Raw genomic sequence first — 19,338 nt, forward strand, 5'->3', positions numbered from 1 at the left:
TATCTAATAATAAAGATGAGATAAGCCTATAAGAAGCAAGACATAGAGACTAGACTAGGTACCTAGTGTAGGGACACACATATGCAATTTTTTTCTGTAATAATTGTTTAAAAACAATAGTTTTCCTATTTTTATAACGCAACAAGTCAAGTTTTTCTTAAAAATTCATATTATAATTTTTATTTATTGTAAGAAGGAAAAATATAAATTTATGTCCAATATTGCAAATACAAAGTACCTACTTAATAATATAACCTTGAAAGCGACGAGTGCCGTTAAATTGAATTTCATAGAAATGGTTCGAAAGCCTTCTCGGAATAAATTACTTTTTTATAAGTTATTTTTTGTAAAGGGTTTTCCCACTTCGAAAAATTAAGTTTTCAAATGAACTCGTCAATATGAACTTACGTAATATTACTTATTCTAAAATGTAAACGTATCCATATAAAAATATAATAATCTACCATAATAATATTGTATGATGTAGGTATCTATGTATGCGTGTATTTTCGCGCGCTTTTGCAAAATCATCAATAATCGGAGTGTGACCATTTTATTTTTATTTATTTAAACACAGATCTACTGTAGGAAATAAATATTTCTTCAAACCCTGTTCTTTGCGTGTCACAATTCTTATAATAATCTTAATAAAACAAACTCCAGTCATTTATGTGTACTTCAGTATCTAAACAGGGTGTCCCGACTCCCGCCGTCTGTTTAATAATATTAAAGAGATAAATAGATAAAAAGAATAGTAGAGCTCAGTAGAGCTTATAGTTTTGATTACGTAAATAATGATTGTACAACGAAATGTCAAAAAAAATTATTCGATTTTTTTAAACTTTATGACACACTGCCTTGCTCTTATCGTATGAAAAATAGATCTTGGCTGATTCTCTGCTCTTATCGTATGAAAAATAGATCTTGGCTGATATACCCAATTGGCACACAAAATTTCATGAGAATCGGTCCAGCCGTTTCGGAGGAGTATCGTAACTAATATTGAGAATTTTATATGAAAAATCTTAAACAAAAGTAGTGACAAAATTATGCGGGTTGCCAGTTAGGGGTGTACCATGGGTGTACATAAAGAGTATTAAGAACTCTTATATACAAAAAAAGTTTTAGGGATTTTATGAGTATTTTTACGTCATTCGTGTGTGAAAAACCAAGTTCCATTGAGTATATTATACCGACGATGGAACACCCTGTATATTATACAATATAATACAGTAACATATATTATAACATCACAGAAATGAGGAGTATGTCCAAGATAACTGGAGATAGATCCATGCATACTTCGTAACCTTGTCTACAGACGCTAGATTTAATCATATTAGACTTTGTAATGCCAAAATTTGTTTCTTGAGTTAAATAACTATTACTTCATAAAAATGTCATAACAATATTTTGTTCTTTTGTTGTTCTTCTCCAAATTTCTATCTAAAAATATCAATATTCGGCAATGTCCAATCTGTTCCGATAAGACGATGATAACATACGATTAATATGATTAAGTCATTTATTATAGTGCATTTTTATTACACTTTAGCAGTTGTAAAGTACAGTTATAAAATTTATTGGCTTGCCCGAGACGAATTGAAATAAAAATAGTCCATGTCACAGAAGTAGTTAACTAAAAAAGTTTTCTGCTGGTAGAAGTATCTTCAAAATCAAGTATCTTCAAAATCATTTCATCAGTATTTTCTATTAACTGTCACAAACTAAAAAGCGCACAAACTATCGAATCATTTTTCTGTAGATTTAATTTTATTTTGTACATTGAGATTAAGGTGTTAGGTAGAAAAATATTACATGATGCAAAAAAATAACTAATAATTATTATTTATAAGCTGTTTCAAAATTAATTAAATAATCCATGTTTATTTTAAACCAGTGATAAATTGAGGATGATACAGCGTATTTAAAATATGTTTATAATATTTGCATTCCAACGTATTGAGTATTGAGTATACGTCAAAAACATACGAACTTTGTTCTAGAATTAAATAATAAATTTTATAATTTTCGTATTTTATAGTACGCACGATAAGAAGATCCAAATAATAATAATAAAATATATTACAATCAAAAATGATGTTTTTTTATGGTTGGTGTAAACTTTAATTTCGTTTATATTTAGAAAAAAAATGTTTGATTTTGAGTATTTGATGTAAAGATTAATAACAGAACAGAGGCCACAATCAGTGAATTATTATAATATGATGTCTCAGGCTCTATGTCTAAACTTCTTTGTTTGCTCTTTACCACACCTGAGAATTTCTGTCACCAGAACGTTACCTTCGTACCTACGCATTACTACATTTTTTTCTATTGTTTTTATAGTGACAATTATTGTATTTATATATTATGTAGGTAAAAAATCTACCATAGATATTTTTATTTACCTTTAAAGTAATAATATCACAATAATATCATGTAAGTACATAAATATCAAACTTCTAACGTCTTGATATTATAAGATTTATAACAGTGTATGTATCGCGTTACCTGAAAAACCATAGATTACAAAATTCATTTAATTAAAACTGCCTCTACAATCGTATTACTCTTTAAGTTATAATTACCTATATAATAAAAAATATGCATTGTCCGCCTGTTAGTCAGCTACGGTCCTTTGTAATATGCAATTATGTATCGTGTAGTCCGGTGTGTCGTGTGTGTCAATAGAAAGGCGGTGACAGCCCTGGGAAATGGCGCGAATTTCTCTACGGGGTATTTTTTATTTTTTATTTCGTGTGGGCAAAGAAGTATGCATGTTTTTGACTGCTTGATTTTTGAGTGTGGAACGATGTGTGTGTTGAATGCAATTAATATTTTTTGTTTTTAAATGGATAAAAGTGCTGTAATTAAAGTGTTGTAAGTAATTGGAAATAATTGAAAGTAATTATGTACTGTGAAGTCTATCACAAGTATTTTTTTTTTTAATTTCATATTAATATAATTTTGGAACAGTTGCATTTCAAATCTTTTTCATTGCATTTAAGACTTGCCCTGCCCTTGGAAATGGTGGGAATTACTCAATGGGATTTTCTTCTTTTTTAATTTTTTTTTTCTTGGACATAGGAGTCCATGTTTTTGAGCATAGAGCCTTCATAGAGCAATAAATGTATAAATGATAAGTAAACGATAATTAAATTATCTTTTAATTGTCGTTTATCATTTAAATTTAAAACTGAACGTGTGTTGATATACATTTCGATATTTTAATTTGTAATAATCCACGACCACTAGATACCTTAGCTCAGTGGTTTAGGTATGAGCCCCATACCTCACATGGTTCTTTTATCAAGAACGGGTCTGCTAACGTTGTTTCGATATAAAAAGCATAATAAACAATAATAATATTTATATTTCCTGGCCCTGTAACTGTTTCTTAAACTATACAAATATTAGCGTTAATCCTTCCTTGTTGCGGCGTGAAAGAAGGACGAACAAACAAACATACTCGCATTTTCTTACTAGTATAGTTACACATTGCAAATATTTATAACTAGCTTCCACCCACGACTTTGTACGTGCATCCCCGTTTTTCCCCGTTCCCGCAAGAATTTCGGGAAATCCTTTCTTAGCGGATGCCTACGTCCTAACTCAGGTAGGCAGGTAGACCTGCATACCAAATTTCAGCCCGATACGTCCAGTGGCTGTGCGTTGATAGATCACTTTAACAGTAACCTTTGAGTTTTATATACGTAATATAGATAACACTGTTTATTAGTATCTATAACTTTCATCTTAATACTATTATAAAGGCGAAAGTTTGTAAGTATGGATGTATGGATGTATGGAATATGGATGTATGGATGTTTGTTATTCTTTCACGTAAAAACCACTGAACCGATTACGATGAAATTTAGCAAACATATAGAAGGTAACTTGGATTAACACATAGGATAGGTTTTATCCCGGAAATCCCACGGGAACGGGAACTATGCGGGGTTTCCAGCTTTGAAAACGCGGGCGAAGCCGCGCGCGCTGGCGGAAATCTAGTTTAATATATAACATTTAAAAAAACGACTGGAAGAAAATTGGGTACAATTTTACAACAAACATTATAATTTGTTTCCAAAATGCAAACTATATTTGCATACAAATGGATTAAACGAAAAACTTATTCCATTGTCCTATCTAAAATCGACACTAGTGATTTTCTACAATGTTAAAACGCTTAAAACAACATCATTAAATTTACGACTCTAGTAAGATCATGAAATGCGGCCGAAAAATAAAAAACAAAAAGCACCACTAAAATACTTTGTAAATTGTAGTCTAGCATATTTAAACAATGAAAATAAATTCGGAACTACGAAATTTTGCCGAGTATCTAAAAAGAGTCTTTATCTTTTATACTCAGCAAAATTTCATTACAATTTATTCAATTTAATAATATCTACTTTATCTTTAAAATGACTATTATCTTCTTATATATAAAATTCTCGTGTCACAATGTTAGTCTGCATACTCCTCCGAAACGGGTGGACCGATGCTCATGAAATTTTCTGTGCATATCGGGTAAGTCTGAGAATCGGCCAACATCTATTTTTCATATTATGTACCACGGGCGAAGCCGGGGCGGACCGCTAGTTAAATTATAAAAATAACCTAGGTAATATTAAAGAGACATGCTTTTTTTACTTATCATAACTCCATAGAGAATTAATTGTCAAAATCTTTGTCCTAGATCCTTTCTACTGGTAGGATTGAAGTCCCTGTACGTTATATTAATATCTGAGTCACAGGGGGTACTTCAAGGATATATCCTCGATCCTTTGATATTTCTTATGTATAATACTGAAAATAATATGGCGTTATAGGAAGTAAACATAATTTTAGGGAAATATCTGGGTTCTAGTTTCGATCTTCGGTTGATACAAATGCATTATGCATAATAAAAGTAGGTATCTGTATAATGTATCTACTAATAATGTTTTGTTATTGCAAAACATTCAAAAAGTAATTTAAATTATAAGGTACTTAACTTTCCTTTTTATAATATTTTATATTTGACTATTTATTCGTGTTCGTAGAAGTGCGGTTCCTGTATCAAATGAGAAATATACCAGGATCGAAGATTTTTACGCGGGGAAATCCGTATTTATCACGGGCGCTACTGGGTTTCTGGGAAAGGTATGACTTCTGTTTATTATTAAGAACATTAATTGAAAAGGACCTTGATTGGTGAAGCTGATCAAGTGCAATGTCAGAACGTTTTATGGAAATTAATCATTATGCGCCCTCTTCACAGTGGACAGCGTTGGCCCAACAAATGATCGTCAATGTTTGCCTTTACGGCGATTATAAAAAAACATCTACAATGATGGCCGATCATAGACATTTTGGCCACTATTGTGATTGGTTCTACTGGCCCAACGCTGCCTATTGTGTAGAGGGCCCATTTAAACAGAGCAGAATAATATTATGTGTTGTCAAAATAAATAAAATCATTTCATAAAATATTTTAATTAAAGGTTATCATGATAAATAAACAGAATAAAAAGTGATTACGAAGGATTATAATGTCTCATTTAAATTAATTTTACTTATACATTTTCATGTTATTCAATCACATCTTTACCTATAAATTAATATATAATACTGGAAACCTTCTGCTTCTATGATAATCTTGAATAATCGGTGTTCAAATTATTTTGAGTTATCGCCATATAACGATTTCTCCCAGACAACCCAACGTACGGAGAGAAATTAAATTAACTGATACTTTGGGACTATTTTTCTTTATTTTAATTAAGAAATTTTTATAAAATCTAATTACAGTTGTTCGTAGAGCGGCTGTTATATAATTGCAAGGATATCGATAAAATATATATTTTAATAAGGCCAAAGAAAGGACAGGACTCTGGCAAAAGGCTGCAGAAAATATTTGATGTACCGGTAAGAATACTTACATAATATGTATTTTTCACAGGATTTTAAATAGAGCCTGAATTAGTGGCTAGATAACCAAATATCAATTTTAATTTTTGTGTGACTCAGTAACTTTTTCTATATAAGTATACCATTTTTACAGATTTTCGAGAAATTAAAAGAAACAAGGCCCGATGATTTGAGAAAAGTGACTGCTATTGAAGGAGACATAACAGCACCTGAACTGGGAATCAAAGATGCAGATAGACAAAAATTAATTGACCAGGTTAGTACATGCCATTGTTGTCTTTATTTTTGCCATTTTTGCACATTATTTTAAGTACTTTTTAGTTCATTACAATTATAATTTATTAAATTTCCGCCCGCGGCTTCGCCCGAGTTTTCAAAGAAAAAACCCGCATAGTTCCAGTTCCCGTGAGATTTCCGGGATAAAACCTATGCTATGTGTTAATCCAAGTTACCCTCTATATGTGTGTTAAGTTTCATTGTAATCGGTTCAGTAGTATTTGCGTGAAAGGGTAACAAACATACATACATACACATACGCATACATCCATCCTCACAACATTATATTTTTAAAAAATGTTGTATTTTCAAGGTATCAGTAGTATTCCATTCGGCAGCTACAGTCAGATTTGCAGACACTTTTGATATGATTATGAACGTCAATTTAGAAGGTACGAGAAAAGTGATTGAGCTAAGCAAGAATATGAAGAAATTGGACGTAAGTATTTTGAAATAAAATATGTACAAAAAGCGCTATTTAGGGAAAGAACTTCTGATAGTAGAAAGTTTATGGAATATTGTGAAGATGAATTTGCAGAGCGCAAAGTAAGTTAATATATTATGCTTGTTAACTGTTTTGCTGATTTTTTTATTGTTATCTATTTACAGTCATTCGTATATATTTCAACGGCATATTCTAATTCGAATAATTTGGTCATTGAGGAGAAACTGTACCCACCTCCCAGAGATGTGGAGGAGGTTCGAGGATTTGTTAAAGAACATGGTACTGATGAGAAGAAGGTTAATGCATTCTTAGGTATGATTTTACTATCATTATCCATTAAGCTATTTAGTACCTCTCACTCAATGACATTATCATTATTTTAACTCTTAACTCCTTTTTTAAGACGAATAACTAATCAGAAACTCATTGATGCGTGCCTAGTTGCTGGATAATAGTTTTGTTTTATAAATAACTGATATCTAGTTTATATCAATGTGCAAAAAATAAACCATCATCATGAAGAGCCATCAATAGGTTACAAGAATTTTTTCTATTGTATTTTTTTCAATTAAAAAACGTTGGTACATGTTTATCAGAAAGCCCATAGCTAATGCTTATAATAAATTTTTGGTATTTACAGAAAAGTTCCCGAATCCGTATGCACTTTCAAAGGCCCTATGTGAAGTTCTACTTGATCAAGACAGAGGACACATGCCTTCAATCATAGTCAGGCCTTCTATTGGTAAGTTTCACACTCCAGTACTTGTAATCTATTTTTATTGTGTTGTATATTAAATGCATAGTTTATTCTGATTTAGTACTGTAAAATTGGAGTGAATTAATCTGATATATTATTTACCTTGTAATGGTCAAAGTAATACTTTAACCACAGATAATATAATACTCTTTAACTAAAATATGAAACTTAGATACGAATTTTTTTTTGTATGTCAATTAACATTCACAATATCAATAAATAGTAATGACACATTTTAAATTTCATCATCATCGTCGGTCCCTTATGCTTCCACTGCGAAACGCAAGCTTCCTATAAGAGCTTCCTATACGACCACGCTGGCCAAGTGTACCCGCCGTTGCTCTTGTTGTTTGTATTCCATTATTTGCTATACACGTTAATTCATTCAACAATCACTTCTAGTGAGTCCAATTCTCCACGAACCTGTGAAAGGCTGGACTGACAGTTGGGTGGCAGCCACGGCCCTGTTCAGTAATGTGGCTAGAGGTCTCACCAATGCTGCCTATGGGAGAGACGATGTGGTTTGCGACCTTATTCCTGTGGATTACGTCACTAATTTGACTATTTTGGCTGCGGCTAAGGGAAATAAGTGAGTATTTTATGATAATGGTGTATCTAGTTGTTTCAATTAGCGGAAATAAAAAGACTTTTGATTAATCGACGCAGGTTTCTACGTACCATTTCATGATTTTTGTTATATTGTTATAACAAATATTAACTAAGTTAGTAATCATAGTCTCGGTTATTTTTTTATTTCATTACACATTTTGTTTTGTTCCATTTAAAGACATTGACTAACAAATATGATGTTATCAATCCATCATCATCATGATTTAGGATGGCATATGTATGTTATTTTTTCAATTTTTGTAGAAAATAAATAAAAGGGTAATAAGTTTAAGTACCACTTTATTTCTCATCGTTGTTGTCACCAACACTGAAGGCATGAGCATGAAGGGAACTATTATTATTCCTGTTATAAGTAAAATAAAATATTTTCACTTTCGATGTATATAGAACAAAAGATGTGCTGGTCTACAACATCTGCAGCAGTGCTGTCAACCCCATAACATGGAAACATGCGTCTAATTTATTCTTAGAAGAGAGTAGAAAACATGATTACAGTAAGTAACATATTATGTTTGCTAACTTTAAACCACAATTTTAGTTTTTTTTACAAACGCTAAGTTCAGATATAAATTATCATTATTCTTGGCCTATATTATATTTGTCCATAGTGCAAAATTATTGTTCAAACCATAATAAAATAGAGAATAATATATACCTACTTCTTATTTGTGGATTTTTTATGTTATATATTTTCAGGCAAAAGAAAACAGAAGCAAATATTACTGAGCATGTCACCAGCAGTCGTTAAAAGTATGACGTTTATTTTTAAAACAATACCCCTCTTCTTAGCTGATGCGGGCCTGGTCATCAGAGGAAAGAAACCATGGTATGTGACTATATTATCATATTAATGATATTCTAAAACTCATTAAATTAAAATATTAATTTTCTTGTTTCCATACACATAATGTTCAATATTAAAATAATTGTAGAACACAATTTTCCCAATCGACAGCCTATTTATTTTTGTTAACAAAAAAAAAACAAGAGCAACTTCATAATTAGTACAGACTACTTTTAGTGAAGAGAACTTATTATATTGGAATAAGCCACAATAACATTCAAAATTCATAGAGATCCTCATAAAATATTTATAAAATAAAAGCGCCTACCTAAAACGATAGGCAATGTTTCACGGGCTCAATATTATCTCTCAGCGAATGTATTGAAATTTTAAACGCCTACCATTTTTATAGGTTTTTGTTTCGCTTGCTTTGTTCGTGTCTATAAAACTGTATTACCAAGGTTGAATGATAATACCGTTTCCATTTTATACACAAAATTTATAATAATATCGTCTTTCTTTTAAGTCATGTAAATCTATAGAATAATAAATGATTAATCACTAAATAAAATATTTTTTTCGCTGCCTGCTGTAAATATACCTACTTAAAATAATAAATTTTCTTATGTATTTTAATCCATGTTCCAGCTATGTCCCAAAATGTGTTCAAATACATACATTACGCGTAAGAGGACAAATTACTAAATTGTTACTACGAGAGAAATAAATTTAACATTATTATAAATAATACAATGTACTTATACATGCATAAATAATCAAGTACGAATTTCACGGCGTGTGAAACTGAATAGCCAAAGCCACAAATGTTCAAAATGGAGGGAACAAATAAATTATAAGCCGCAAAATTAACACGTTACGTCACGTTTATTAACTAATTAATATTTGTGGAAATATTGCAATGGCTTGGTTAGCTTATTTATATAATTATTAAGGTGCTTTTGATTTATCTTGTTGGTTCTGATCAATGATCATACTTCAATTAAATAAATAAATAAATAAATAAATATTACAGGACATTATTACACAAATCGACCTAGTCCCACAGTAAGCTCAATTAAGGCTTGTGTTGTGGGTACTAGGCGACGATAAATATAATATTTAATAAATACATAATTATATAGATAATAACACCCAGACCCAAGAACAAATAATTGAGTTCATCACACAAATATTTGCCCTGACCGGGGATCGAACCCGGGACCGTCGGCTCAGTAGGCAGTTACTTTACCACTGCGCCAACCGCGTCGTCAATTGAATAAATAAGGCTATAAAATAATCTCTAATAATTAATATAGTCGAGAAAAAGTGTCTATAGAAAATCTCTTATACCTAATTAATATCTAAACAAAAATAATACGCTTAAACTCATTAAATTATTGTATTGTCACTGATCCTTGATAAGTTCGTATTAAAACTGTCCGTTAAAGTGGGTCAAAATCTAAATAAAAAATAAATAAATGAGTCAGTTATAACTTATAAACAAACATACCGGTAATATACAAACATACAGGTGAAGCTAAAAAAAGCGAGTTAATAAAAGTAGTAGGAGTTATCGGTAGAAACGACATTTAAAATCAATCGTAGTTTATTTCTAAGTTTGAGTGTAAATTTGTAATTTTTCAGGCACATGAAGGAGCACAACCGGGCGAAGCACCTAAGAGACTTAATATACCCCTTCACAACAACATCCTGGACAATAAAATGCAACAGAACGCTCTCACTTATAGAATCTCTCGATGAAAATGATAAGAAACAATTCCAATGTGACCCTCGTAAGATATGTTGGAACGAGTACATGAAAATATTTGCGTATGGTGTTAAGAAATATCTCTTGAATGGTAAATAGATAATAAGGTAAATTAAGTGATAACTACAATCTACATTATCTTCTATACATATAATAAATCTGTAGAAGGGTCAATTCTGTACATTGAAAATATTGAAAAAATAAATAGCAGGGGGTGTTACTGGATCGATACCAAACCCAAATATGTGATTAAAAAAATTTTTGTCTGTCTGTCTGTCTGTATGTGAAGGCATCACGTAAAAACTAACGGTTCGATTTCGATGAAACTTGGTATAATTATACCTTATTATCCTGGGCATAAAATAGGATACTTTTTATCCCGGAAAAATACGTAGAAATAAATAAATCTTAATTTCTCCGCGTGGACGGAGTCGCGGGCGGAAGCTAGTATGATAATAAAGTGTTATTTATTTTTTTGTTGTTTTCATCAGAATCATTATTTTGTATTTATTGTCATTAGAAGGAAAATAACAAAAAGTCAATAAGTCCATTGTATTTTTTTCAATTACTCGAATAATTACTTATGTAGAATAAGTAATTATTGGTCAATTATCACATCTAATAAATAATAAATGATGGATATGTTTTTAATATTGGATATGTTAATTAATTAATGATGGATGTTTATTGTTTATAATATTATGTACAATTTATTACATAAAATACAAGAAAACTAAGACTTTAAGATTTAAAATTAAGAATGAGTAATTATAAATAAATTGTAGAAATTTAATATCTGTGTTTCATTTAATTTTATCTGGTTTTTACTATTAGAAAAATTCGTCAATCGTAACTACTTATAATAATATTATATCCTATATACCTCACTACGCGGGCGAAGTCACGGGTGGAAAGCTCTATAACTTAAAGGAATATCTCTATGGGATCTTAATACTATTATAAAAGCGAAAGTTTGTATGGATGTTTGTTACTCTTTCACGTAAAAACTACTGAACCGATTACAATGAAATTTAGCACACTATAGAGGGTAACTTGGATTAACACATAGGATAGGTTTTATCCCGGAAATCCCACGGGAACGGGAACTATGCGGGTTTTCCTTTGAAAACGCGGGCGAAGCCGCGGGTGGAAATCTAGTATACTATTATTAGGGACAAAAAATGTGTGCGTGTACTAGTGTACACACGTAAGAAGCGAAACTTCTTTATGACCTTATTTTTCAAAAAATAATTTACTATATATGCAACTTTACAGAAATACGTCGAATCACGCGTGGTAGGGATAAGAAAAAGATGGCGCGTAACGGAAAATGTCGCGCGTAACGAAAAATGTTACACAAATTTTTTTTCCAATCCCGATAAAGAAATTTCAATTCAATAAATAAATAAATCACTAATTAATACAACTATATTAATAAGCAGTGACATCATAATGCGAGGCTCCCGTAGCACTGAAAGTGACACTATCTCCGACACAGTTGCCAGATCTCACTTGAACGAGACACGCGTCGTCTGCAGATATAGTCACGCAGCGTGTGTTCTCAATGGATAGGGCAAACTAGAATAAAATACATTATATTCATTACTAATGAAGGCAACGTGGTCAAAGGAACTACTATGCGAAAGAATGAATGAATGAAAAATTCTTTATTGTAAACCATATTATAGATACATAAGAAAACAAGCATTTATTTTTAAAAAGAAATAGCATTGAAAGATATCTCCTGGTATTTAAGTAGGTACTTCTCATCCATGGTCCATCCCGTATATTCATTCTGTATACTCTCTAAACACTCCATATAGAGCCACAAAAAACTTACGAAAAATATCGTTCTATTGTGACACGGAGAAAGTAAGACAAACAAACACATTTTTATATTTGAGATATTGGTAAAGTATAAAGATTATTAATCGTGTGCGTATATCGAAATATGATGACGGTGAAATTATTAAGATTAATAGGTTGAAGGTAATAGAAAAAGAGTGCAAGAAATAATGATGCTTTTTAAATAGTAAAATTTACTAGTAACTCTACCGACACGACAACAAAAAAATTACTCACTTATTTACAAGAAAAATGGTCAGAAGATAATACCGGTGAAATCTATCTCTTTAGGAAATTTCATACCGATCCGCTCATCTTTTTTGCATGAAAGAGTAACAAACATTCACACATCTTCACAATTTAGAAAGCGAGATAAACACACACTTACTTATTAATTATGTTTACCTGAAATTCCATATCATCTCCATAATTTGTATCCACATCATAAGATTCAGAATAAATAGGATTTATTATATTTGAGTCTGAACAATCACCACATTTCCATAAACCATCCGAAAATATTATTTTATTTTCTGAAATAATGTAGAGTTTTTTAGTATCACAGATAAAATATTAATTTATGAATTAAATAACAAGGGAACTGGCAGTAAATGATTGTAACTGAAAATGTTTCTGAAAATAAGCATTTTTTTTTTTTAATTTAATATTGTCCCAGACTAATGTCCCAGATCGACCTATACAAAACCCTTCCATTTATTTATTTTTATTATGAGTTATATCTGTGGTTATATTTATCTTTTATTGTATTTATTTATCGTTTAATACTTGGGTACCAAAAGGATTATATCCGGTCCCTTATAGGCTTATGCAGTTTAGGAAGTTTTAATGTGTATTTAGAGGGTTTATTTTGTTTTCTACAAACCTTTTTCATCAATCTCAGATTCACTGTTTTCTTCCCCACTTTCACTATTTAATAATAAACTAATCACATGGTCCATATCATCAGAATAATCAGTTTCACATAAAACATGCACTTGAATACATAATAATATTATTATTGAATATTTCAAATTCATATTGAAACTACAATACGACGTGAATACGTGTATTATGTAGGAGTAATATAATTATTTGATACGAAAGTGCAAATGTCATATATTGTTAATAAATATTGATGATAAATGGTGTAAAAAAAATTATCAGACTTTTTTTAAATTAATACGTCGTATGCAAAAGTAAGAACATCAATATATATAAACGTTTAAAGGATGCACGACGTGTCCCCTAGTGGGGTAAGGGGCAAATGCATTATACATCTATTTCACTGGTCGATTCTCTTTAGGGACAAGTAGGTGATCAGACTTCTGTGTCCTACCAGACCGAGACATTTTTTTTTCTTCGTCTCCACCGGGATTCGAACGCAGGACCCCTCGATGCTACGCTCACGCGTCAACCACTGAACCACGGAGGCGGTCAAAGGTAAAGGACGCATGGATGGAATAACTTAGGTAAATCGATTTTTAACAAGTTGCTCTAAAACGTAATATTATGTGCATGTTAAGGTAGATTTTGTGTCATTGGAAAGAAAAGAACCACCACTTCAAAGAATAGATCAAAATTCTAATATATCTTGAGATATGATGCAAACTACAAAATAATAAAATAATAGACATACATTACAATATTTTTTTATTGATGCAAAAATGATTACACGTATAATAAATTTATTATCATACCTTTTTTAAGTTGGTTTAAAATAATTATAAATAAAGGAAGTTCATTTTATCTTGTCCCTGAGACGCATTTCATTGACCCGTGTGATAAATAAGATAAAATAGTGTATTATTAATATTGTTATCTACTAACTAATATTGAAGACTGGTTGTGTTTGTGTTTAAATACCTAATTACTGGCGCAATTTTTATTGATGTTGCACAGTGTCACTCTCAGTAGATGAATCCATTGACATAACTCACATCCATACTTACTAATATTATAAATGCGAAAGTAACTCTGTCTGTCTGTCTGTTACTCAATCACGCCTAAACTACTGAACCAATTTGTATGAAATTTGGTATGGAGATATTTTGATATCCGAGAAAGGACATAGGCTACTTTTTATTGCGAAATATGTACCACGGGCGAAGCCGGGGCGGACCGCTAGTAATATATAATACGACAAGTCGTTGAGGTTGTGGAGCGTGCTATAGATGCACACATACATACCTACGTTGTCAAAAATAACCCTACTTCTCTCGCAATCGCAACTTGCAGATGTCGCTAGAAACTATTTAAAATACCTATAATTGTCATTAAATGTAAAACTAGAGGATATTCTAAGGGCGTATTCAGAAAGAAAGCTTGAAACTTATAAGCGCTTATCGGCGATTGTCAGCGCTGGTAACCCGCGCAGGAAAATATATGAACATGACAAGCGCCGATAAGCGCTTATAAGTTTCAAGCTTTCTTTCTGAATACGCCCTATGTTTTAGAAAGTATATTTTAATAATGTTAGTTGGATAGATAATAAAACAACAATCGATATTTTATAAATTTATTAGAGTTCCACACATCAAAATATTAACGATTTATTAAAATATTTCACTGCCGATTTTAAAAATTTGAACACTTCTATAATAGACGCTAAGACAGTGCGCGCACGAGCAACTTTGTCTCCGCAACTTTTTTGTCTCCGCAACTATTTTGTCTCTCCCACCCATGGGCTAGTATGAAAGTGCGCACACGTAGCGACGCAACTTCCCATACAAATTGATGGGAGAGACAAAATAGTTGCGGAGACAAAGTTGCTCGTGCGCGCTAGCTCTAATAGTATTTATAGGAGAGTCTATATCCATTAATATCTTTACTTAATAGAGAACTAACTCAATCTTAGGTATATTTTCACTATATTATTGCTTTCTTTGTGTAAATACTTTCACAATTTTCTTCTTAACATAGGTACACCATTTAAATAAAATTTATACAATTAAGTAGGTGTACAGATAATAATTTTGTAGTTCCCGTAATTTTTTGGATATTTTTTAACATTGTAAATAAATAAATAATATTATTTTTACACACACATAGAATATTATATATTTATTTTATATCATTTCATACTTATCTCTACTCTTTGGTGTTTTTCCCTTATATTTTTAATTTTACACGATTTTTTGTTTATATTACACATAGTTTGAGAAAATATATTTCTAATAGATTAAATGAAAATCAAACCGAATTTCTTAGGCCTCCAGAAAAGATTAAAACGAGATTGACAAACGTTAAAAAAAACAAAGTAAAAAAGCATTCGCATTTGTCTTTATCAAATAAATAAAAATTTTAAAACATTTTTAAGCTCTATAAGTCAAAATCTATGGCTTAGAAATAATTGTTAATACCACAATCTCCGCAATTCTGCTGGAGTTGCATAAATTTAGTCGTAAAGATAGGAAAGTGATCTTTCTTTAATAATCGAACCTATCGGAGCGGAAAAAGATAAGGAAAAATTTACAGTAAAGTTACCTTTATAACAGACTAGCTTTCCGCCCGCGGCTTCGCCCGCGTTTTCAAAGAAAAACCCGTTCCCGTAGAATTTCCGGGATAAAACCTATCCTATGTCCTTTCTCGGGTATCAAAATATCTCTATACCAAATTTCATGCAAATTGGTTCAGTAGTTAAGGCGTGATTGAGTAACAGACAGACAGACAGAGTTACTTTCGCATTTATAATATTAGTATGGATTCTGGCTAACAAGGAACAAAATATATTAATTGACAATAAAACTATTAAGATCTAATACAGGTACTAGTAAAGCTTATATTACTTAATTTACACACATTGACTAGTAATTTACAAATATATTTTGGCACGGTTTAATGTCGCGTTGATGGACCAGGCCTGGCGTCTTCTGTTGACCTCCATTTGTTCTCCAAATTCTTGTCAGGACCTTTGACAACATTCTGATGACTATGTCTTCTGTTTTCATCGAAAGCACTGCTTATATTGAATACACTATCCGCGCTAGTTTTTCGTCTCGTATCTAATGTAGACAGGCTGGAAGCTGCAGGGGATATTCGATGAGGAAAGCGCGGTGAGCCCTTTATTTTTTCACAGGAACCTTGAGACACTGATTTATGCGTTTTGGGTAGAACGAAGTTGACTTTTGTCTCCGGTTCTGCTACATATTTATTTGACGATGGTATGCTCTTATTTGAATTGTATGAGCATGTTGGTTCATCGTCTGTTATACGAATGATCGGGCCACTTCTTGCGTACGATTCCCGCCTCAATCTCAATTCTGGATTCGGTACGTTAAGAGTATTACAGGAATGTACTATTGAGTGCTTTCGGTTTCCAGGCACTAAGCCAGCTATCATACCAACGTGCATTCTCAATGCAGCTGCAATACTCTGTCCTGTAGGATCTGCGATGGACATCGTTGAAGCTTTCCTACTAGAAGGTCGACTTCCAAATAGACTCTTTAATCTTTGTAGAAAGCCGTGGTTTTCTTCGCGTTTGTTTAAGCAGAGGTTGTACAAATCGATGGCTTGTTGAGATTTTCTGTAGTTGAGTTTAGGTTGGGAACTAAAACTGACTGAATTTCTTCCTCGGCATGCTTCAGCAGATGGCCAGCTTGCTCGAGGTATTACTGGGGGTAACACTGAGAGGAGAAGCAATGGCAGACCTCCACTCACGCTTGGCGTTCGTCTGTCTTTGTCATACGTATTGCCTTCCTCTTCGACAGTGTTCAATTCAGTCTGAAACATAAAAGCTGTTTTGGTATGATAGTTCTTGTTGAGTTGTAAAGTGCGTTCAAATTTATCACACAATATGTGTACCAAATCAATGCAATGGTGAGACTGTGTGTAAAAGTATTCAAAATCTAGAAAAATGATCACTAGTGCTGCTTTTGTGTTGTTATTTGTTAGAATTTCTACACAAATATGATTGATTGTAGTGATAAAACGTGTTATTCTAGATGCGTATGTCTATTTGAATCTGACTGAATATCTATTTGAAAATCAGTAAAACTATGAAATATAAAGACACACTGAAAAATGCACACTCTATTATTTCATTAACCTTTTTTTCCTGCCATTTAGTACCCGTAGTCCTATTGAAAATAAATTAACATTAATTTACAATTTAAAAGATTATACAAAGTATAACAAAGAAAACTTTACTTAAAATACATACCCGCTTATGCAGAGTCACGTTAGATTCTAAGGGCTCGGCTAGTAATTTCTCCAGACGACCTATTTCCTTGTCTAGGGCTGCTACTTCCCGTTTATAAACCTTATTTTGTATTTCAATACGGAAATGAAGTTCCTGTGTTTCGTCTGTCACAAATCGTCTAGTTTTACATTCTAGTCGCAACCCTAAGCTTTGTATTACGGGGTCTTCTTCACCTAAAATTAAAAAAAGCATGATTCTTTGATTTACAAAAATCACATATCAGCAGATTCAAATCTCTTCAGTATCTTAATTATATTTTCAATAAAATAAACAAAACAACAATATTCTAGGCAGAATAATGATGAGTTAAATGATTTACCTTTTTTCCGTATAGCAACAATTTTCGGCAAGAACAACAAACACAGCGTTGATGTAGTTGCAATAAGAATTAAACTGGTTATTGTGATGTATGCTAGCGTTGCTCGCTCAGATATAATCGTTCCAATAACTACCACACTAGCACTGGTAATAACAACTGAATATACGCTGATTCCAATGTATTTGGAGTCGTTTAAGGCGGAGATCTTGACGTGTCTGGTCTCCCAGGCCATATAAACTGCTACTAAGAGAAGTAAGCCTTTATAAGCGTACAGCACGCATAGCCAACCTGTTGTATTGTGTGATTTACATATTTCTATCTGGAAGAAAGTTTTTTATGTCAATGTATTTAAGGTTCTGACTGATATTTCATGGTAAGTATAATATTTTATTGTTATAAAAAGAATGTTATGAGATTTATCACTGATAATTCTTCTAAAGATTATATTATCAAACAATTATCTATGAAATACAATACGCTTTATTAAATGACAAAAATAAAATAGACACTAGAAAAGATGACACAACACAATAAAAACAATAACCAAAATTACAATCTGTTAAATATTTAAAAATTCTGCTGATTATACAACAGTAGGTACTATCAACACAACAAAATCGAATGGTTATTGGTATCGAATGGAAACGCTGAGTTATCCCGAGTACTAAATTTAGGGCCGATTTTTCAATGCTTGGATAAAACTTATCCGTCTAATAAAGTATTACACGATAATATTAAAATGTCACGTAAACTGTCGAATACGGGCAATTAGAATACGTTTTTAAAATGGTAGTTTTATGCATTATTCGACGAATAAGTTTTATCCAAGCATTGAAAAATCGGCCCTAAATCGAATAAATAATTAACTTGTTACAAAATCCCATTCATTGAATCACACAGTACCTGTGGCTGATATACAACACTCCTGTCCGTTGCGCTAATTTCAACAGTCAAGTTCTTCAGATGACGTTCCATGGGATCCAGGGTAGCCCACAGAGTGACCAATAGACCATCAATGATAAGCAATGCGCAAACCAGGGAGATAAGAGGCGTATCTTGGAGAAGCTTTGTTTTGCAGACTCCGCTACGATTGCTGAAAATTTCTGCAGTTTAAATGGCGAAGAGATATAAAAGGTGTGGTATAATAATACTAATCTATTAAAGCTAATACTAATACTTATTTGTATAAAACGAACAATTTAAGAAATTTATCGTCAACGTTTTAAAAAATGAGGTGGATACGGCCCTAGTAGTGATCGTGAAATCATTTTACATTTTGAATAAATTTGGGCGTTCAATTATTCTAAAATACACAATAAGATTATAAAGTTTGAATTGAACTACTTTTTTCCTTGAAGTATTTTAGTTGTATTAGTAAGCACCAGACGTTGCAAATTA

General features: G+C 31.8%; 3 protein-coding genes across 3 annotated transcripts in view; 1 reads left to right on the top strand and 2 right to left on the bottom strand.

Annotated features, from left to right (window-relative positions):
• Positions 1-2,656: 2,656 nt before the first annotated feature.
• LOC149909178 (putative fatty acyl-CoA reductase CG5065) lies at positions 2,657-10,712 on the top strand. The gene is made up of 11 exons (XM_090120253.1): positions 2,657-2,739; positions 5,052-5,151; positions 5,800-5,916; positions 6,053-6,175; positions 6,509-6,634; positions 6,805-6,952; positions 7,281-7,382; positions 7,800-7,986; positions 8,415-8,521; positions 8,724-8,853; positions 10,456-10,712. The coding sequence occupies exons 1-11, from the start codon at positions 2,657-2,659 to the stop codon at positions 10,676-10,678; spliced, it is 1,446 nt and encodes a 481-aa protein (XP_089976379.1). The 3' UTR covers positions 10,679-10,712.
• A 1,266-nt stretch (positions 10,713-11,978) lies between these two features.
• Positions 11,979-13,461, bottom strand: LOC149909179 (uncharacterized). Its single transcript, XM_090120277.1, has 3 exons — positions 13,308-13,461; positions 12,830-12,957; positions 11,979-12,157 (listed from the first exon to the last, which is right to left on the bottom strand). Exons 1-3 carry the CDS (start codon positions 13,459-13,461, stop codon positions 12,011-12,013), a joined length of 429 nt encoding a protein of 142 aa, XP_089976403.1. The 3' UTR covers positions 11,979-12,010.
• Positions 13,462-16,258: 2,797 nt separating this feature from the next.
• GABA-B-R3 (gamma-aminobutyric acid type B receptor subunit 3) overlaps positions 16,259-19,338 on the bottom strand; it is a 46,756-nt gene continuing 43,676 nt past the window's right edge. The window contains exons 13-16 of the mRNA XM_090101527.1: positions 18,844-19,033; positions 17,941-18,259; positions 17,583-17,794; positions 16,259-17,143 (exon numbers count right to left, since the gene is read on the bottom strand). Of these exons, the coding sequence (XP_089957653.1) occupies positions 16,259-17,143; positions 17,583-17,794; positions 17,941-18,259; positions 18,844-19,033 (1,606 nt within the window). The remainder of the gene's footprint in view (positions 17,144-17,582; positions 17,795-17,940; positions 18,260-18,843; positions 19,034-19,338) is intronic.

The sequence above is a fragment of the Colias eurytheme genome, chromosome 4, assembly GCF_061535395.1.
Source record: "Colias eurytheme isolate Ceu_HAF_F1 chromosome 4, ilColEury1 Martin Lab GWU primary, whole genome shotgun sequence".
Taxonomy (NCBI): domain Eukaryota; kingdom Metazoa; phylum Arthropoda; class Insecta; order Lepidoptera; family Pieridae; genus Colias; species Colias eurytheme.